Source organism: Trichosurus vulpecula, chromosome 7 (genome assembly GCF_011100635.1).
Source record: "Trichosurus vulpecula isolate mTriVul1 chromosome 7, mTriVul1.pri, whole genome shotgun sequence".
NCBI classification, from domain to species: domain Eukaryota; kingdom Metazoa; phylum Chordata; class Mammalia; order Diprotodontia; family Phalangeridae; genus Trichosurus; species Trichosurus vulpecula.
The window spans coordinates 98,495,547-98,518,542 of NC_050579.1; the positions used below are offsets into that span (position 1 = coordinate 98,495,547).

The following is a 22,996-nucleotide window of genomic DNA, read 5'->3' on the forward strand; positions in this document are numbered from 1 at the left end:
GAGTTTCAAGGGATCTGAAAAGTCAGGATCAGAGATTTAGATGATGAAAGAACCTAAGAGGCACCCTAGTCTAGGGGTTCTTAACTTTTTTTATGTATGGACCTTTTTGGCCACTTGCTAAAACTTGTGGACCCCTTGTCGGAAGAATATTTTAAAATAAAATATACAGGGTTACAAAGCAAATCAATTATATTGAAATCCAGTTATACAAATAAAAAGAAGGCTCACACATCAAAGCTTAAGAACCCCAAATCTAGTGCAAGATTTTACAGATCTCTTTGGCCTTCTAAGTGAGTTGAACAATATATCACTGAGGTGGGATACAAACCCAGCTCTTCTGACTCCAACTGCAGTAGTCCACACGGCCTTCCATCACTCACTGATAAACCCCCTCGACAACATCTAGCTTCTTTACAAAAACCTTCCTTGACCAGGAGCATCAGATTCACTACACCAACAGTCAGCTCATTCCATTATCAATAGTTTAGTTCTTCCTTCTACTAGCTCATTGTAACTTGGAAAGGACCTCAGGAGCCTTCTAGTCCAGGCTACTAGGCTTCTATTTCAAAGTAAATTTACACAAGCCCCTCCCTTTAACGGACCTCAACTTTATTTTGCAGGACTCATTAAAATCTGACAACTACCAGACAGCTAATGCTCCCCTTGCTCATTCATTTGACAGACTGTGTGAGGAGAGTGCTTTTCTAGCTCTGCCACATCCTTATGATGAGGTCTAGGTAACATTTCAACCTCTGGGGCCTCAGTTTCTCTGCCTCACTGCGATCTACAATACAATGACATCAAAGTAAGTAAAAACATGGCCCCCTGGGGAAGGGAAACAGTACTTCAATATAGGAACAATCATCTTCGGTCTACTGTCACGACCATGTTATTTGCATTCATTTTAATTTCACATAACTTGAAACTATTGAAATTTAAGATTTTTTTTTAAAAAGCCATCAGGGAAAAAAGACATTTACAAAATAACATACATACTTATTTTTATACATATATACATATATATGCACACACATACATATACACATACATATACATGCATGCATGCATTTAGACATACATGTGCACATGTGGGTAGGTAGGTAGGTATATATGTAAAAACCAAGCCGATGAGCGCCTGAAGCTTACCTGCTGTGTTTGGTACCTCTGCTGGGGCTGTGTTGACAGATACTGCGCCTGGGGTGGTAGGTGCTGAGGTTGTGGTTGCTGGTTGTAATATGGTTGTTGGCCCTGTTGGCAGTAACCACTTACACCTTGCTGACCATACTGAGGCGGCATCTGTTGGAAGAATTGGACAAAGCAAGCACATGAATCGAGTGACATTATTAAATGAAACCGAAAATAAGTCTCCATTAAGAAATCAAAGTTAACCAAGAGCAGGTTTCAGCCTTTATCCAGTATTTTTAATCCCCTTATTCATTAGTTAAGAATTGATACACTGACCTGAATGTGCCAAGTATCAATAATAGTCCTAATACAGCCTGACTTCACTTTGATGAACAGTCATGTCTAGCAGAAATCAAGCATTGAAAATTTAATAAAAATCTAGTCCAACAAAGAACAAAACTCCATAATACTGACTTGAAAAATAATTTAAAAGGCTCAGCTACTGTCTTTTAAGCATAAAATTAACCTACAGAGAAATTTCAGCAGGAGAACAAAGTAGAAGCATTGTGATAAAACCATTTTAATGCAAGATTTCAAATAAAAGTGAATCCTACCAAGCCAAAGCTAAATAATTTACTTGTATCTGTATTTATATAATGCAAGAATAGCAAAGGAGATAGTATGGCACACATATGTCTGCCATGTGCATGTGCTTCAACTTCAAGGTGGAGATGGCATGGTCAAAATTGTACTTAATAGTTAATACTTAGTATTACTTAAAGTAATACTTAGTAATAATTATGTCTTTTAAAATAAAAACATTACACTAAAATTCCTTTCACTAATTATTGTCTTCATAACAATGAATGTATTTCCTCCCAAACTGAAGACTTTCATCAAACTATACTACTGTGTATGTACACAACAAGCAACAGACGCACGAAATAAAACCATGAAAGTGTCACCCAATCAATTAAGGATTTATTAAATGCCTACTATGTGTCAGGCACTATGGTAGACTTTCAGGAATATAACAAAAAAAATGAAACAGTACTTGGTCTCCAGAACCTCATATTTCTATCTGGGGAGATACAACAGATTTTAAATGTGTGTATGTGTATGTAAATATAAAATAAATACAATGCAGTTTTGGGAGGGAGGGAAAGGGTTACCTCTACTAAGTGGTTGGAGGATCCATACAAGCTAGTAGTACCTGAGCAGGATCTTGTAGAAAATATGAGATTCTCTGTAGCGGAGTACAGGGAAGAGAAAATTATAAAACTGACAGGGAGAGTAGTGGGCCAGGACAAAGACAGAAGGATGAGAAAAAGAATGCTACGTGAAAGAAGGCTAGTTTGGCTAGCACATAAGAGGACAGGGAAGAGTAATAAATGTATACCAAGGGCCCAAAGACTCCGAACACTGGGACCAGAATGTGAAGCGATTTGTACATGCTATTTTCTCCTAGAGAAGATGAAGAGCCACTGGAGCTTACTTAGGAGAAGGACATGATTAGGAAAATCATTTTGGCAGCTTTTTGCAGGACAGAATGGAATGAAAAACTCTTGAGGCAGCAAACTATTGCAGTAGTCCAGGCAAAAGGTAATGACGGTCAGAACTAAGATAGTAGCCATGTGAGCAACGAGAAGGGGGCAAGAGATGTTGTGAAACAGTAGAATTTGGCAAGCGGCGGGGTGAATAATAATGAAGCGTCATCGATAACACTGAGGTGGCAAATGTGGAATACTGAAAAGCTTATTGGTGCCCTCAAGAGAAATAGCAAACTTGGGAAGAGAGGTGGATTGGCGGAAAGGTGTCAGATAGCGCATTCTTTTTTTATGTCTGAAACATCCACAGGCAGTTGGTGATGCAGAACTAAATCGCTCAGGAGAGAGACTGAGGCAAGATACCTAGATATGAGACTCATCTATGGAGAAATGTACATTACAAGCTTGGGATTGGGTGAGATCACCAAGAGAGAATATAAAGGGTAAAGAGTGAGTCAAGAGAACCAGGAGAGAAAAGCGCTGAAAAAGGGGCCAGTACGGAGAAGAAGAGTCAACAGTGTCAAATGCAGCATTAAAGATCAAGGTGTAAGGACAGAGAAAAGACCATTAGACCAAACAATTAAGGGACTGTTGGTATTTTAGACAGGATGGTTTAAACTGAATAGTGAGGTCAGAAACCTAACTGGAAAGAGCTGAAAAGTGAGGGGAAAAGAGGAAAAGGCAACCAGCACCTTTGTCTGGTTTGGTTTGTTTTTATTTTAAGGATGTCAGAGACTTGGGCATGATTATAGCAGTAAGCAGAGAAACAGTCAATTGGGAGAGATGAGAGAGATTAAAGAGGAGGGAAGAAGCAACGGAGGGAGAAAAAAATATTGAGAGAACAAACTGTTAGAAAAGACAAAAAAAATTCATTATAACTGTTTACCTCATTTATATGAAATGCTAAAGGAAAAAGGAAGAAAACACAGCTTAATACTAAAATAGTATTTTTTCAATGACAGTCAATCATGTCTAGAAAAATGCACAGTCCTTCATTTCAAAACTAAAATGATGACCAAAATCAATCTTCCCCATTGCTAGTTCATGTGAGAACAAGAATACTTGAATTTATTAGTCAAAGAAATATGAAAATTAGCTATTAAGCAATAAAATATAATACCTGCAACGATCTATTTTTAACTGAAAGAAATTCATGTGCATTTTGTGATGATCAACAACTATGTACTTTCAATAAAGAGGAGAAAAAGAGAAAAAAATATACACAGTAAAGTTATTCCAAAAAGAGAATGATGAAGTCATTTCGTTAATATGACAATATGGCCCCCATCAGGAACTCTAAGAACATGAAAGGAAGGATAAATACCTGATACAAACTTAAAATGTATTTTGGTGCAAAATGGGAAAGGAGAAAACAACATAGAAGAGTGAAACAAAAAATACCTCTCTACTATGAATTACTAACATAATGATTCGAAACAAGTAGAAAAGGGTAAAAGGGGATATGTGGGAAAGGGAAGTGCATTTATATCCCTCAAGACTGGATCTAGAGCAAAGCATTCACAGAACTGCCAAGAACGATCACAAATAATTCAGTTGCAATCAGTAAAAAAATGACTCACCAAAGCCTTTTGCTGCACAAAGCCAACATTAGTTGAGCAGACAAGTTCATACTGAAAAACCACTTAACGGCACTGCTGAATTCTCTGCTTTTATTTATTTTACAGCTTGATATCTCATAATGAATGTATGTCCCTACCACGAGCCTAGCCAAAGAATTTCCATAAAACACAACTCCACATGCTAGCTAGAGTTCTGAATACCGCCACAACACATATCCTTCCTGTTCAACACCCATATGTTTTGATTTGATATCTAATACTATATTTCACACGCATCTTTGCAGTTTCATTTGAAGCAGTTAGGATAACACTTTTACCAGTGTTAAAAAGACTGTAAAGCTCAGTGAACACAGCCAGCAAATCCCCTATGAATTATGCTTTAACATGTTGACTTTTCAGTTTGTATGAATACACACAAACAATATGGAAAGATCATCTTGGGCAAAAAGCCTTCTGTTTTATATGCAAACACAGCAAATTATAGGAGTAACCCACAAGCACTGTGGCAACAACATAATCCCATAGCGTTCAATTCAACTTTTGTTAAATGCCTCCTATGTGCAAGACACTCTACTAGAAATTAGGGGGACTAAGACGGTGTTTGTCATTAAAGAGCACACATTTCCATTGGAGAACTCAATGTGCCCACATGTGTACATTTTTAAAAGCTAATATGAGGAAGAGAAGAATACTGACAACTAGGAAGATCAGCCAAAGTTGACTTCCTGGAGGAAGCGGAGGATTCTAAAAGACAGAGGTGAGGTGGGAACACATGCCAAGCCTGGAAGGGCAATCTGTGTAAAGTCATGGAGGCTGGAGATGGCACAGTGTGACTTGGAAACAGCTAGTAAGACAAATAGCCTGCATGAAAGGCAGCGACATGAAATGAAGTCTATAGAGGTAACTTGGAGCCAGAATGTAGATGCCTTTAAATGTAGGCTGAGGCATTTATGTTTTATCTTAAGAGGAAAGAAGAAGCTTACTGATGAGTTCTGATCAGGAAAATGCGACATGAATAGGCCTCTGCTTCAGAAAAATCTTGGTAGCTCCACTACACACTAGACATAGCTAATAAACCAAGTATGGTAGTACAATTGAGTCACAGGGGCAGCACTCTGGTCAACAGATATGAGGAATGGCCCAGCCTTTTTTTTTTTCCTATACTAGGGTTGCCTAGAGATAGAACATAAAAACAAATGGACCTGCCTTCATCATACAGTCTATGCAGAAGATGACAGTTCTTATAAAAGAGTATCATCATAATGAGGAGGAGGAGGAGGAGTGGGGTGGGGAAGGGAATGAAATGCCCCAGAATTTCTTTCTTTTTGCAAAGTCGCTGTGGTTTTTTTCTCTTGAGTAGGGGAAACAGAAAACTAACTTCTGGGTATCTAAGGTATTCCCATAATTAAGATGCTACGAGGTCATATTAAGAAGGGATTTAGTCTGAGACACAATAATGTATAAGATAGTTAAAATGCGACATAAATGTATTTATAGAGGTGTGTGGGTATATAGACACATAGCAGAGCCAGTGTGGCCTAGTGGATACAGGGCTATCCTCCGAGCCAGGAAGTCCTGAGTTAAAGTCTGACAAATACTATCTATACGACCCTGGTCAAGTCACTTAAGTTTTCAGTGTCCAAGGCTACAATTCGACACAATCACTTTTAGAGAAAGTGCCAATCTGTCTCGGTAGAGGGAGTTTTCTCATCTTAGGCATTCCCCATAGCAGTCTTTTCCCTATCCCCTATCCCCTTCCCCTCCCCCAACACACAATGTGGTACAGCAGACAGAGAGGAGTCCACTATTGCTAATGCTGGGCTTGGGAGTCAGAAGACCTGAATTTAAGAATCCAGCCTCTGACACACAGTTGTGCCAGTCTGGGCAAGTCATTTACCTTCTCACTGTCCCAGTAAACTATATTTAAAAATTTAAATTGAGGAAAGGGAACTCATTTGCATTAGTAGAGAAGTCTTCTCACAAGAAACTAACAGTGAAATCATTTAAATGAGAGAGGGTAAGAGCACCAAGCGTGTATACAGACAAAAGTCAGATATTTCCTTACCAATTTTATTCACTATTTTAATCCTCTTATTCTTTAGTTAAAAACGGTTATACTGCCATCTATGTACATAGTATCAAAAATAATTCCAAAGCAGCTAAAGTGTGCACCCATGTGTGGGGCAGTGAACACTCCCAACCCAACGTAATCCAATAATTAAACAGCTCCAGCCCAGAGCAGGACTGTGCCTTTGGCTATTAATCCTAGTCACTCATTAATCTTCTAAAAATAACCTGCGATGTTCGTATGATGGTATATAATGAGAAATTATGATGTTCTGTGGTACATAATAAGAAATACAATCATGGATTTATAAATGGAAATCTCCAGACAAGACTTAGAATCAAGAGTGAGTTTGTTTGAAAGCAACTGTCATTCAAGACTTTTATTCATAGCTAATAGGTGGCTAAGAGGCACAAGGGATACACAGCTGGGCCTAAAATCAGGAAGACTTGAATTCAAATCCAGTTTCAGACACTGTGCGACTCTGAGCAAGTTACTTAATCGCTGCTTGCCTCAGTTTCCTCATTTGTAAAATGACTGGAATGATAGTATCTACCTCTCAGGGTCGTTGCGAGGAATAAACTGAACCAGTCATTTTAAAGCTCTGAGCAGAGTGCCCGGCACACACCATAAATATTATATTAATGTATGCTATCTGAGGTCTCCTCTATAAGCTGACCAGTGGTCTCAAGCCAAGCCCACAATCCGTTGCTTCCTCTCTCCTGCTCTCCCTTTGGAGGGTTGTTCTTTTTTTTTAAGGTTATTTTTGATTGGGGGTTGGGAGTGGAGAGACCGAGGCGGGCCCAACTAAAGCTTATGAGCAAATAGAGGAAGAAGAAATGTACTTAATAAATACACTCAACACCAGGTGAAATGTGATGATCACAAAGGTAAAAGCAAAAGAGTATAAAGAAATCTGTAGTTACAGGAAAACTCACCCAAATATCTACCAGTACGTCTTCTCAGCTAAAAGCAGCTAAGTTGATAATTTCTTGACTTGTCAGAATAATCACATCTTTCAATGCGTAAAAAACAATAAAGAGAAATTCTACTCTGGATCTGATTCTCAACAAATGGAAGAACTTGGTTCCTGGGGTAAAAATAACCACCCCAACTTGGATTTTGTGATCGAAAAGGAGAAGAAATGTATCCTGAATTTCAAGGAAACATATCTCAAAGAACTCTGAGAAAGTACAGGTAAGATCCACGGACTAAAATTCCAAAGGCTGAGGGTTAGGGGAAATGTTAAAATTCTGATGGATTAAATTCTAAAGATTCAAGGGCAAATTCTAATAAGGATGAAAGAAGGGTGTCTGAAAGGACAGAGAAATCATTAACCAACTTAAATTTTAAAGGGACACGTACAAAAGAGAGAAGGCAAGACAAGGAACAGAAGATGAATGCAAAACTATGGCATGGTCTTGCAAGAAGTGTGTCAGGAGCACAGGAGAAAAAGCTAAGAATGACAAGAAGGCGTTGGGGGTTTTTTCTTCTTGTTTTTAACCATATTAGAGGCGAAAAGGAAGGGATAGAACAACTGCTCCAGGCTGATAGGATGATGACTGACAAAAAGAGAAAGTAATTAAAGATGGCTCGTTCTCTCCAATCACACAGCCACCCCACGATTTCAGGCCCTTACCATTCCTAATTGGTCTCTCCTCACTCCAATCTTTCTTCTACTGAGCTGCCAAAGTGATTTTTCTAAAGTATAAGATCTGAACTCATCACTTCCCCCGCTAGATACACACCAATGGCCCCCAAATAGTTCTAGGATTAAGTCAGTTAATTAAGGAGTAAGCATTTATTAAATGCTTGCTATGTGCCAGGCGCTGTGTTAACTACTGAGGATATAAAGAAAAGGCAAAGACATGTTCTCTCCACTCAAGGAGCTCACATTCTAATGGACAAGAGAACATGGAAGTAACTATACACATCAGTGATAAAGACAGTAAAAGGAAGGTAACCTCACTGGGAAGGTATTAGCAGTTGGGGGTGGGGGGAAAAGACTAGGAAAGGCTCCCTATAAAGGTGGGAACTGAGCCAGAGAAGTCAGCAGCTAGGGTTGAGGAGGGAGACACTGCAGGCATGGAGAAAGCCAATAAAAAAGCATAAGGTTGAAAGACAGACTAAGAGCAAGGAAGCCAGAATTACTGGATTGCAGAGTACCTGGAGGGGACTAAAGCATAAGAGGAATGGAAAGGATATTAGGGGCCAGATTGTGGAGGACTATAAATGCCAAATAAGAGTCATTTATAATTAATTAATCCTAGAGATGATAGAGAGTCCCTAGAGTTTGAGTAAAGTCAGGGTAGGGGAGACTTGGGGGTGGGGGCAGGGAGTTGACAAGGTCTCTTTGGAAGATGACTGAGTGCAGACTTGAGGCAGAGGGACCAACCAGAAGATTATTGAAATAGTCCAGGTGTGTGTCAACTACGTGAGTACAGAGAAGGGAGACACGTATAAAAACAGAGGTATCAGCAACCAGATTAGCAGAATACTTATTTTCTTTTTTCCAGACTAAGCAGTCTATACCCTATGTGTCCTATCTCTTGGCCCTGATCATCTTAATTACCCTTTCAATCTTGTAAATTTATGCTATACACCATAGAAGGACCAGAAATCTGCATCAAAACTATCTCTGCTTTATTGACTAGGCACAGGTTTTCCCACTTGACGAGTTAAAAACTCTGAATTAGCTCTCTGTGGTTTGACATGGAATTCCTCTAATTATACTTCATGCAATCCAAAACAAAGAAATATTACATGACTGTTTTACCATCCCTATGTCCTGCCCCTAATTCAGCTGAATGAATGTGCCTTGCTCCAGGCCATTGCAGTTTGTTTTGGGTTCTGCATTGTTATTTCTCAAAAAGCAACTTCAAATATAGATGACAGTTCACTAGTCAACTACAGTAGGAAAGCTCTGTAAGTTTTGTTTTGGTTTGTTTTCATTTGAGACTCAGATCCCCATTTAAATGTCACAAAACAGGAGGTCAGTGTACTTAAAGAGAATATATTAGTTCCCCAAACCACTGTATCCAATTTTGGGTGATTTCTGGGACAGATGCGATTTTTCCCAACTGAACTATCTTGGTTTTAGAACTCACAGCCAGATCAAATATATATATTTTTTTCATGCTTTAGGAAAGAGATTAAAGATTCCCCATGGCAAGGAATTCAGATGCTAATGTTTGGTTGAACCAACTGGATGAAAGAATCAGATTACATCAATAATCCAGGGGAACATGTTGAACTAGAAGATAATAAATAAAATTTATTAAGTCAAGATCCTACTGCTAGCTATGTGAGGGTATTTCTTAAGCAAAAAACCATCTAAGAGTTTAAGGGTTTTTAGAAAGAACAATAAAACTAGAGGAATGAGAAAAGGATATAACATGTAGTTAAGAACTCCAACCTGACCTATTTAAGTGAGTTATTAATGGCAAAAATTGGGAAATGGATGGAGAAAAGGACTTCAATATTGATTAGAACAATTTCATACAAAAGTCTGACCAACATAAATCAACTGCTTTAAGGAAGACTTCAAAAGAGCCTCAAAAACCACCTTAGTCAGCAAACATTTGACTTACTTGCCAAGTGGAAGAGCTAACATTTATATTCCAGTACGTCACTCTACTTTTAAGGCACACAAAGCTCTCTCTACGTATAGAAATAAATATATTCACACACACACACACACACACACACACACACACACACATATCTATATATGGCATATGAAGCACTACACACACATATATATGTGAATGAAAATCCTATTTGATCCTCACAACAACCCTGGAAGGCAGGTGCTATGTCATTATCCCTTTTTATAGCAGAAATACTGGAGCTGACATTTTCACTGGTTATCTCTATCCTTTCTGCCTGGAATGTTGTTCCCCCCTCATCTCTGCTCTCCTTCCAAGTTCCTTAAAACCCAACCTTCTATAGATGCTTTTCCCAATCCCTCTTAATTCTAATGTCTCTGCTCTATTGATTATCTCTAATTCATCTTGTATATAACTTGTGTGTATATTGTGTTTTGATGTTATCTCTCCTATTAGATTTCAGCTCCTTGAGAGCAGGAACTGTTTTAGGCTTTTCTTTCTATCCCCAAGACTTGGCACAGTGCCTAATTTCATAGTAAGCGCTTAATAAATTTGTATTGACTGACATCTTAGGTGATTTGCCCAGGGTCATAAAGTTAGTAAATGATTTTAGCAGAATTCAAACTCAGGTCTTCCTTACGTAAAGTCCAATGGTTTATTAACTTCTCCATAACCGCATCTGAATTAATTTTTTTTTCAAATACCCTCAGGCTTATAGAAAAGAATAAGTGGAAAAGAAAGGCTTTAAAATCCCCTAAAACTATTCCTTCATTCACTTAATAAACAGTTTTAGACATCTACTATATGCTAAGCACAACAACAATCGTTTAAATACAAGTTATCCATGCTCTCTCCTTTTTTTTTTTTTTTGCAGTGGGGAACGCAGGGCAGTTGGGGTTAGGTGACCTGCCCAAGGTCACATAGCTAGTAAGTGTCAAGTGTCGGAGGCCAGATTTGAGGCCAGGTCCCCCTGACTCCAGGGCTAGTGCTCTATTCACCATGCCACCTAGCTGCCCTCAGCTGCGGAGGCCCACCCTCTCCCCCCTTTTCACGGACAGGACAAGGAGAAGAGGTAAGAGAAGAATTTCTTGGACAAATCTAGGTAATACCTATGAAATGCAAAAATGAAGTCCATGGAAAACACGCACACATTATGCCAACGGAGCCCTTGTAACCACATATCCAGGGCCGAGAATATCAAACCTTACCACACTAAGCACACCCTTTTCGGATGCCTCTTCTCCCCCATCTCCCACTGCAATAAATGTGTTATTTATGACTAGATTTTGATTTATTACTTTAAATGTTGAAGAGTTGTCAATGAATGGTCATAGTAGAGGTTGGTTTCATACCATCTGCCTTATAAAAACTTCTTCAGCAAATAAATGCAATGGCCATTAGAGAGATGTATACAAACAAAATTTATACACTGCCAAGTATTTGGCTGCTGTTGTCTTTCTGCATTGTAAATGTCTACAAAATGTTACTGCTTGTATTTCAAGTTCATACAGAATATAATAACTTCCTATTGACTAAGTTGCAGCTGTATATAATAGTGTATTCTAGAGAGTCATCGAAATAACAGGAATGCCACAATGGACCCAAACATTTTGTGCTTGGACAAAGACAAATATTCTCTCACTATGGAGTGATGTAGTCCTTGCATTCTATGACCTCAAGATCAAAAAGGAAGGGGGAGCAGGAGGTTATCCCAAACATCCCTAATTTCCTCACAGTAACCCATTACAGATCTATGGACCATCAATTCATTTAAATCCTACTAGAGTGCCTTTATAACTTCAATCCACACTAAAATCTTAGAGTTATCATATCCTTTTATTATCAATTATGATTTAAAAAAAATACTCCCTTTGTCATAAAACTATGATCTTCAAGCTTAACCGTTAAGCTTAAGCTAAATCTAGTACACAGGATTGAACAAACAATTTTGTGTTCAGCCTAGCAACAGTCTTTGTGACTTTATAGATTTCAATCATCTCTCTCTCTATCATCTCCCTCACACTTCACCTCACCCCACCCTACCAGGTCCCCTCTCTTCTGACAATCTATTTAAATCCATCTTCATACATATACAAATCCAACTCTGTTTTGCACCATTTTGGTTCTTTATCATCTCTGTTAAGGTCTTTTCTCAAAAAATGACAGCTAGAACTATAGTATTTTCTGGGTACAAACTTATTACCCAGTTTTATATATAGGAAAAGTTATTTTTTTCTAATCACATCTCAAATCAAAGCTGAGCCTATATATATGCATATAAATGTTATATGTGTGTATAAACATGTGCATATGGGTGTTTAATCTGTATTGTGGGTGTATATACATGGAATGTGTGCATATATACATATGTATATATGGGCATCTATCTGTCTCCTATGTATATGTGTACGTAGATAGATGTATATTTTTGTCCTCTCCCCACCTACTATCTATAAACATTTGGCATTTCTTGCCAGGTCAGCCTATCAAAGCCAATTTTTGTTTTAATATTCATAAAATGCAGTCTTACAGTGGTAGTAAAAAGCTTCTCATTTACAACTGGTGTTGAACTCCATTCTTACTGTACACAAAATTAACACATGAGTGTATAATTGTAGTTTTATGCTCAAGTGCCCTAATTACATACTTTAAAACACTTTCTTCCAAGGATCCATTGAGGGCAGTTCAATACATCAGATCCATAAAGTCTACAGTATGCTTTTTTGATAAAGCGTAAAAGGGAAGAATTCAGCTTGAGAGAGAAAAATACCCAAACTACAGTTAGAAAAATAAAACTTACTTTTAGAGATCTTAACCAAAATGGAAATATATTTCCAGGCATTTAGATATGACTAGGGGGCTCTTATTTCAAAAAGCCCATTCTTGAATAAAACACAACTACCATCAAATAAGAGACCTCCTATTAACTGTTTCATGAAGGAATACTGTGAATTTAGATTTCTTATCTACACAACAAAAACAGATGAAATTCTTTCACTGTTAAAAAGATGTTAAATTGGTGGTAGATACACTTAATGTAGAAACTTTAAAACCCCAAAGATAAAAATTTACATTTAGAAACAAAATCAAAGTTTATTTCCCATAATTAATAGATAAGACACTTTAACATTAGAAAACCCTAAGTATAAAAATGCACATGTGTGGATTATACAAGACTTTTTCCTTCTGTAGAATTCACAGTAGGTACAGAAAAATCAAAGGTCTGGAATGTAATTTAGCACTAATAACCTTCCCTATAAAGAGCAACATGAACTAAAACAAGCTTTAGGATGTTAGTACCTAGATGTTTCCATTCCAGAAACCAAACTCTTGAAGGTAGATGTAATATTTATTCAGTAATAGACCTCTCTGTCAAAAAAAATAAAATAAAAAATTGGAATTTTTTTCTTTTTCTTTTTACAAAAACCCACTAACTGCTTAAATTCCTATCAGTAATATTGAATCAGTTCTTTGTTTTATCATGTAAAGAAGAAAATTAAAATATGAGAAATTTTCAATTTACTGGATAATTTCAATAATCAAATAAAAATCCTTTGTACGTGTTAGAAAAACAGGGTTGGGTTTTTTATTTGTTTGATTATTTAATCTTTTTCTTTAAGTATCAGAACACTCTGAAAAAGCAAATCCCTGTCACTCACTTGATCCAGTAGCATATGCTAAGGATGCCATCTATTCAAGTATGAAAAAGAAGAAAAACATTTAGCAAGCTGACCTGGTGTGAGTTTTAGAAGAAGCTTTATGCCCATCTCCCCATCTAAGTCAGTCTCCTCATTTTAATAAAGCACAAAGAAAGAGGACGGAACAGTTTTTGCTACTTGCTTATAGAAACCCAGATGCCAAAGTGTGTGTGCCTAAAGGGAATTTTTAGAGAATTTTGAAGCGATAACCTGTGCTGAGGCTGCAATGACAGCCCTGTGCCTCATGACTGGAACAGGAGCACTGAATGCTAAGATAAACTGTATTGGAGAAGTACAAGGACATGTATCTGAAGGTGGGGGCAAGATAGGAAGGGTGCCCATTAGGATGGTTGTACAGCATGATGAGAAGGGGAATTTTAAAACATCATTAGAAAATTTAAAAGAGAAAAGAGATAACGGGCGGGTAGGCAGGGAGGAAAGGGAGAGGAAGAGGAAAGAAGAAAGAAAGAGAGACAGCCAGAGAGATGGGGGAAAGAGAAAAAAGAGATGGGGGGGGGCGGGAGAGAGAGAGAGAGAGAGAGAGAGAGAGAGAGAGAGAGAAGCAGACATAAGAACACTTCTCTAAGTCCTTTAAAAAAAAAAAAACCTATCCTTTCTCCACACTTCCAAGCTACTGAAAGCCATTTTGGCAAGTGTGTTAATGGAGAGGGCAGAACATAACCACAGCGTACTTCAAATACTACAAATTTAGAGACCATGTGAAGGGAGGCAGCACAGGGTAATGGAAAAGGGACTAGACAGGAAGTTGGGAATCTGGGTTCCAGTTACAACTCTCCCATTATTAGCTGTATTAGCTCTGGGCAAATCACATAACCTTTTGGGATTGCAGTTGTCTTGGTCTACTATGATCCTCACGGTTCTTAAAATTTTATTTAAAATTCTGTTCAGGAGACTGCTTACACAGTGCTTAACTGTCCTTAAATGGTTGAATGTTTTTAAAATCATTAGTTTCTTCTATTCTCATGATACATACAAATAAGGCAACAAGCTCGTTGAAGTCAATAGGTTTGGAGTCAGAAAGACCTGAGTTCCCACTCCTGTCTCAGACACTTAACTGTGTCACCCTAGGCAAGTCACAGAACCTCTCTCAGCCTTAATTTCCCCATCTATAAAATGGAGGTAAAAATAACTGTAACTACACTCACAGGTGTTCTGAGATCAAATTAATCTGTATAAAACACTGAAAATCTTAAAGCACTATATAAATGCCAACTATCACATTGTTCTTGTCTCTTACTATCAAGGGACTTACTTGTCCCTTGCTAATACAATCCAAGTTTTATCTTTAGCCCCACTTCACCCTCCATTAAATGACAGCTCAAAAAGTTTCAGTGACTTTCCTACTGCCTAACAATTAAAACAGTAGTTCTCAAAGTGTAGCACAAGATCCTCAAGAAGTCATAATTACTTGCATAATAATACTAAGATTTTTAACTTCTAATAAGGGAAATATTGACAGATACAATCCATAAAAACAAAAGCTCTTTGGGAGGCTCTATAAATATTTAAGAACATAAATGGGTCCTCAGTCCACAAAGTTTGAGAACTGCTGAATTTAAACAAACGTCCAACACTGACATTCAGGGTCATCCCCAGCACGACTCTGACTTCTTTTCAGATTCTTCTCTCACGACCGTCCAGTAAGTAGTACTCTTCTATTCATCCAGACCCAAATGGACTAAACTCAGCCATCTACCTGTCCTTCTACCCCTTCTCTGTTCCATGCATTTGTTAATGTTGCACCCAATGTTTGAGATGGATCTTTCTCCCCACACTCTCCCATCTCTATTAAAGTAACTCCCTTCTGCCAAGGCTCAGTTCAGAGGCCATTTCCCGAATGAAGCCTAACCAACTCCTACAGGTCACAGTGCTAGCTGCGTCCAAAAACTTCTCAACAAAAGTTTTCTTTTTTCTTGAACCTCTCCTTTTCACTCATTATGGACGGTTTATTTCTCCATTATATGGTAAGCTCCTTAAGAAGAGCTATGCAGTACCTAGCTTTGTGTGCCCACTACCTCAAACAGTGCCCTGAACATAAACACTTAATCAATGTTTAAGTTGCTGAACTGAATACATAATTATGAATCCATCCAGACCTAATTAGGCTTAAGTAAGATGTTGGTGAATACCATAGGAATGGGATGTAATCAGCATTCATTTCAAACAGAAGCAAAACTCTGGAGAAAAAAGTGCCGAAAAAAATTCTTGGATGGTGAGCAATTTAAATATTGATTCCACAGGTTTTTTTTTTCCTAGAGAAATTTGAAAAGGGTGACTAAAAGACATAAGAAGCAAAAACTAGGTGTCCACACATACCCCTTAATTAGATATCATATCGAATCACTTATTTTTTTAGAAATGGAAATGTCCCTGGGAAAATATTTTCAAATGCATCCTGAAGGCAAAAAGTCACTAAAAGCAAAAAGTCCTTTTTACAAGAATTATTGTCTAGCTACAACTCCCCCACCTTGGTTTGGTACAGAGTCTTTTTATCTTTTTTTCCTTTTCTTTTTTTGTAAATCCAAGCACAGGCCTTTACGTGCACACTTCTTAAATTTCAGTTTGTTGCATTTAGACCATCCTTCTAACCTGTCAAGATCTTTTTGGATCCTGATTCTGTCTTCCAACACATTAGCAATTTTACCCAGCTTTGTGTCATCTCCAATTTTTCTAAGTAGGCAATCTCTATGCCTTCACTCAAACCATTGATAAAAACATTCGAGTCAGTTCAACACCTAGCAAAAGGGAACAAGAATTTTGATTGAGATGGAAGTAGAGAAGGCAAATTTTTTGGGGGGGAAGACAGAACTGATTGAAGTCAAAGTCTCTAGACAGCTAGTCAGCGGCATAAGGGCCCTGAGTAGTGTGGGGGAGAGGGGGAACAGGAGAGAAAATGGAAATGGAATATAGGTTCAGAAACAGATATGCCACTTTCAATTAAATTCAATAAGCATTTTCATATATATATATAAAGAAATATCTTTTTATATTCTTATGCCTTCCATATTCTTACATTGTACTGGAAGTAGTATGGAGGACATGTATAAAATATATACAAAATAAATACATTGGCCTGGGAACAGCATCATTAAGCACTGGGCAATATCACAAAAGGCTTTGAGTAGGAGGCAGCACCTAGGTTAAGCCTTACAGGGATCTAGGTATTCCAAGAGGCAGAGGTAAGGGGGTTGTCCATCCTAGGAATGGAAGACAATCAAGGTAAGGAGACTAATGATGGAGTGACTTGTAAAAAGAAAGCAAGTGTTCCAGTTTGGATTCAATCTCAAGTCCTCAAGAGGGAGTAGGGTGAAATCAATCTCAAACACAGTACGGAGGCAAGATTATGCAGAGCTTGGAATACCAGTCAGAGGGAATTTGCATTTTATTCTAGAGGAAATAGGGAGCCAATGCAGCTTCTTGAAGAAGGTAGGGGGAAAAATTTTTTTCAAATAAAATAATATAAAGAGATTTGCAGTGTATAGGTATAACTTAGCAATGATTTAGGAAAAGAGAACGCCTCTGAAAACTGCCATATTAGAGACAAGGGATTTCTATGTTTAATTTATAAGATAACTTTATGTCACTGTCTAACTAGTTAAAAGCAATGTATTTCCCAGAAGTTAACTTACGTAGCGAGGAAGAAGGGGAGGAGGGTACATGTGTGTTTCAGCCATGTGAGACGAGAATGCTCTAGGTAAAATTATACAGTCCTAGAAAAATAAATATTTATCAGAGTAAATTGTATGTGGGGAGAAAGTAAAATAATTTAATAGATTCCCATGTTGAGTATTAACTGCAAATCGTTTTTTCATCACTCTTTAGCTAAAGGAATATGTGCTAAAGAGTCCTAGGCTGGTCAAGAATATATTCAACATGCTGTTGGTTTTGAAACAGTTGAAACAGAATGACAACATTAAGGAAATTCAAGAGAAAATCATTTAACTTTCAACTTTCACATGAAGCAAATGTGTTCATTTTTTTTTTCTTACTTCCAACAATGGAAAATGATGAAAAAAACAAAATTTATAAAACTACCAATTTTGAAACTTCAGTAAAGTATGCTCCTGTCTGTCAAAACTAGATATTTAGATCCTATTTCCTCCCCTACCACCAGACCCCCATACTTCCTTTCTATTTTATTCTCACATAGGCATGGATGCAATCCCATGTTGTCCTAGCTAGATTTTCAATGAATTTTACTGACATGCAATAGCCGTTTAGATGTCTTCCTAAGAAGTTACAGGACATAAAATAATTACCTTGAGAAATAACCTTCCCAGGCTAATAAAAGGAGGGTCATCAGGTAAAAGTATTTTCTATTACTCCTGAAAGCAGGCATTAAAATAATTCCGCCTTATCTTCAATGTAAGAAAACAACTTGTTATATAGTCCCATTTGAGTGGAAAGAAAAAAAATATTCTTCCTTTGGCAAGATTTCAAAGAGGATCCCAAAAGAATTTCACTTTATTAAAACTTTTTATTTATAAGATAGATTGTACATCTTTAACTGCCTCAGTTGGGAGTTGCAGTTTTATTTTTTCAGCAATTTATGACGTATGTTTAGCTGTGCTTTCCAAAACGTTTCCCGCAAAGTTCAGTTTTTCATAAACAGTGAAAGCCCCATCAGAGCAATGATAAGATATAATGAGACACAGGGCAAGAAGGATTTCCTTGGGCTGAAGTGAAAGGGGAAAAGAACTATGTAAGAAATGCTGAATATTTTAGACCTAGGAGGCAGGCGGTAGGCCTAAAATTCAGGTATAACCACTCATTTATACTTAAAACAAGCATAATTCTTACAGCCCACAGGGCAAGGTTGCCTTTAATAGGAAGGCAATGAAAAGGTGGCTGATACTAGAAAGAAGGCTCTTAAAATTCAGCTTCTCTTTCCAAACATCCTACCTCAATTCACTTCTTCCCCTGATGGCCATATGAAGCCTAGAAACAGCTTGACCACTGACTGGCACAGCAAGATGGCACTACTGCCATCGGGGGCATGGATACAAAAGCAACTAGGACGGCCTTAAGGTGCATCCATGACACCAATTTTTATTTAGATCTTTACACTGTGTTGCCACCACCATTCCCCATTATTCCCCTGTTTACACCACACCCTCCTAACCCTCTCACCTCCAGCAAATAAAACCTTTGAAGAAGCTCCAACCTACCAAGGAGGAGCCTCAGCAGCAGCCTTCCTCCCACCACCAACTTTCAGGCCACAAATGATCGCTCTAGCCTCCTGCTGGGATACGCTGGGAGATGGTAGCGCTTAGCTGAAGGAGCAGTCTAACAGAAGTGAAGCGCCCCGGTCCGACGCTCACTGATTCTGATCTCGGTCAGGGCCGCTTAGCACACGGTTTAATTTTTTTTCCATCAGTAAAAGGAGACTAATCCCACACTAGGGACCCATCAGAGCGTGCTCCCGCTTGGGGGGAGTCTGTGTCAGGAAGGCATATTTCAGGTGATACGGTATCAGAGTAAATCTCCAATGCACCCCCTGCCTACCTGCTGGTGACTGGGTTACCTGCTGCCATCCACAGAGGAAGACATTTCACTGCCTGTTCTGGCAGGAGCAAGCAGTGGCAGATAGTCAAGGAACAGAACTGGGGGAGTGAGCTGGATGGGCTCCCAGTAAAACCCAAGTTAAGCTTTCTTAAGAAAAGAAAATCCAATTTAGCCCTGGAAGGGACTTTGCAGATCACCTAATCTATTTCTCTCTTGTTTTTTTAAACAGAGGAAGAAACTGGTTGACAGAGGTTGATTGATTTTGGCCTGGGTCACAAAGGAATGAGAGAGTCAGGCTACCTTTCCTCACTTAAAACCTATGTGGCAAATTTCCAAAGTAAACAGTCGCTTTGCCTACTGGACAGGGATTTTGTGAGGACTCAGATCACTGTGATCAGAGCAAGAAAAAACAATTTCTTACAACTATAGGAAGTGACTAGAAAAGAAGAAAACACAAGAGAAGTTAAGCGGAACGATAACATGGTAAAGAACATGAGAAGAAAGGACCAAAGTTCAGTGGGAATAGTCTCCTGGAGATGTCCAGGCAAATCTGGTAAGTGCCAGCCTCCAGCATGAAGCAACAGCAACAGAGAAGAACAGAGAACCTGGGTTATCAAGGAAGTAAAGCAGAAAAATAAAGAATTAACTTCCCCAAACTAAACAGGCTGACCTACCTTATGCCTTCTGGCTGTGAGTAAAAAGCTAAGTACTACTTAGATCTCAAGGTGGGGAGAGAGAAGCCTCAGGCCTTCTTTTTCTTTCTCCCCATCTAGACCTAGGAGCCCAGAACCCTGTAGTTACCACCCAGTTTCCACTGTGTCTGCTCCTTTCTGCAGACTAGACCAAGACCTTGTGAGCTCTGAAAGGTCAGAAGAAGGAGACACGTTACAGACGGCTGAGCCCAGAGTACAGAGCCCAGACCCAAGCAACCAACTTGCTCAGAGTAGAATAGGGAGGAACTCAGTAGGGGCAAATGCTAAGTAAAACAAAGAAAAAAAGCAAAACAAAACAAGAACTGCTTTGAGGGAGAGCCCACTTGGCTCAGGGTTAGAGGGTCGGAGAAGGAAAAGGATGAAATGATAAAGGCAACTAGTATTTACATAGCGCTGGAAGGTTTGCAAAGGGTCCTACAAATACTTCATTTGTTCCTCACGACAACCTTGAGAGATAACGTGCTGGCAGTGCCGTATTTTTACAGATGAGGAAACTGAGACAGGCAGAGGGGAAGCAATCCGCCTAACGTCACAAAGCTAATAAATGTCTGTGGCAGAATTCAAACTAAGGTCTTCCTGATTGCAAGTACTGATCCATCGAACTTCTCTAGAAAGGACACTGTGCTCCCAGGCGCTGACACTGGGGGGTGGGGGGTGGGGAGGGGTTGGGAACGTTTGTACTTCTGCTCTCGCTGTATGTTTTCAAGAAATATTCTCTTTTCAAAAAAAAAAAGTTATTAGTGATATGGTTAAATATTTTACTGAGACCTCCCTAAAATCTTAAATGGAATAAAAGACGTCGACCAAAAGGAAAAGAGGAGTTGTTTGGGAATCTCCACGGGCAAGGGGGAACCAGCACTGACAGATTTTTCAACGGTGATTGATCTGCAAGGGTTATACAAGAAAGACAGGCATTGGGAGTGTGGGGAGATGACTGGGGCAGAAATAGATGGAGAAATATAATAAGATGCCTGGCCATGTCAGTAATGCTATTAAGCAGAATGTAGAGTCGAACTCTTATTTAGAAATACAGCGGTCACTGGAGATGACGCACTTTTTACAGCTGGGCACTCCTCCTCCTATATTATTTCGCTGGGTGATCTCATCAGCTCCCATGGATTCAATTATGATATCTAGGCTGATTCTCAAATTGACTTACACAGTCCTTCCCATCTTTCCAGTCTTCTTGACCCTCACTCAGTGCCTAATAGGCTGTGATCAAGGGACACAGGCCTGTGTGTTTCTCACCCTACATGCCCATTTCCCAGCTGCAGATGTTTTCAGAGGCTGCCTCCCACGCCGAGAATTCTCTCTCCTCATCGCTACCTCATGGCTCCCCTAGTTTTCTTCAAATCCCAGCTAAAGTTCCTCCTTCTGCAAAAAGCCTCTGCCAATCCCCCATAACGCTAGGGCTTTCCTGCTTTTGATTATCTCCAATTTAACCTTATAAATCCTCCTACATATCTTGTTTGCACATAACTGTTTGCATGTTTTCTTCCTCATGGTGCGAGGCACCTGAGATAGGGGACTTTGCATCCCCAGGGCTCAGCACAGTGTCTGATACATAGTAGGCACTAACCGACCAACAGTGACTTTATGGTAGTGTAAAGTCAAAATACCGGAAAGATGTGAAGATTGGACGAGGGAAAGTACAACCAAACCCACTCTCCCTCACTGTCAAGCCTTACAGCATCCTCTGCTCATCAGTATTCACTTACTTTTCTTCCCAACCCTGAAATCTTAATATTGCTATCATCAGCATCATGAAATTCAAAATACGTCGAATTTGCCATGGACCCTCCCCCAGGGGACTCAATGCAAAAAGTACCAACTCAAACAGCAACAGCTAAGTGCCTTCAATATTTACAAAGAACTTTACACACACAGTCTCCATCCTCCCTTACAGCCCTAGGAGGTAGGAGCTATTCCGCTTGCCCAACACACAGAAAGGTTCAATGACTCACTCATGGTTACACAGACAGTTCAATGTCAGAACCAGGATTCCAACCCAAGTTGGAATCTGGCTTCTCTGGCTACCATACGACAACTAATGCCACGATGACTTCATCATGCCCCTTCTGCTTATAGCATAGTTCCAGAGAAAAAAATCCAAACAGTAAGAATATATCACATCTGCATAGCAAGCATGCTCCAAATTGGAAGGGTCTTTAAAGGTACTTCTAGTGCTGCCCCAACCTATGCCCCTTCTATAGAATCATATGGATTCTGTACCAGATAGAGCATGGGACCCTGGAGTCAAGCTCTGAGTTCAAATCCAGCCTCAGAGATGTACTAGCAGTGTAACACAAGTCACCCAATCTGTCTGCCTCAGTTTCCTCACCCGTAAAATGGGATAATAATAGTCCTCCCAGGGTGGTTATGATGATCAAGTGAGATATACATCTGTAAATCACTTCACCAACCTCAAGCACTAAGGGGGCTCTAGCAAGCTATAACATCTCCACAAGCCATCGCTCAACCTCTGTTTGTTGCTGTTGTTGGTGACATCAGGAAGGTGATGCGATAACTTACAAGTGAACAGGATTTAAGTGAGGCAGGGCTGGGCAAAGTCACCAGCCTCACTCTCTCCTCTGGAGCCATCTGGGTCCAGTGGCAAGATATAGATCAGGATGACTAGAGATGGCCAACAAGGAAGAACCAACTCCAACCACTTTTGAATACCTACCATTAAGAAGCTTTTCCTTATAATGGGTCAAGATGTACCACTGTCCTTCATCAACCTAGTTCTCCACTCTGTTAAGACAGCCCTTCCATAAATGCTTTCATATTTAACTACCTTGTTTTACTCTCGCAGAAGTTTTGACATGTACATGGGGGAGCAATGGGAAAAGTGCACCCATAGATATAATCAGCCCCATTTTGCACATGAGAAAATTAAGGTACAGAGAGATTAAAAAAAAAAAAAACTTGTCTAAGATAACACAAGTCACTAATACCAGAAGCAGGAATAAGACCCAAGGTGCCCAGACTCTTTCCAACAGACCACGATGTCAGAGAAGAGCACGGGTCTAACATAGTACCTGTTATGGCGACATGACGTACGGACATGCTGTACAGGTACAAATTCCAAAAAGAGAGAACGTGTCAGCCATTTGTTTTGCATTTTACTCAGT

The 22,996-nt window shown here is 39.1% G+C and overlaps 1 protein-coding gene across 7 annotated transcripts in view; it reads right to left on the reverse strand.

Annotated features, from left to right (window-relative positions):
• The window catches only part of ARID1B (AT-rich interaction domain 1B), a 563,165-nt gene that overhangs the window by 388,168 nt on the left and 152,001 nt on the right, over positions 1–22,996 (reverse strand). For all 7 annotated transcript variants that reach the window (XM_036766234.1, XM_036766229.1, XM_036766233.1 and 4 more), the window contains one exon: positions 1,147–1,296. In XM_036766234.1, coding sequence (XP_036622129.1) covers positions 1,147–1,296 — 150 coding nt within the window. The remainder of the gene's footprint in view (positions 1–1,146; positions 1,297–22,996) is intronic.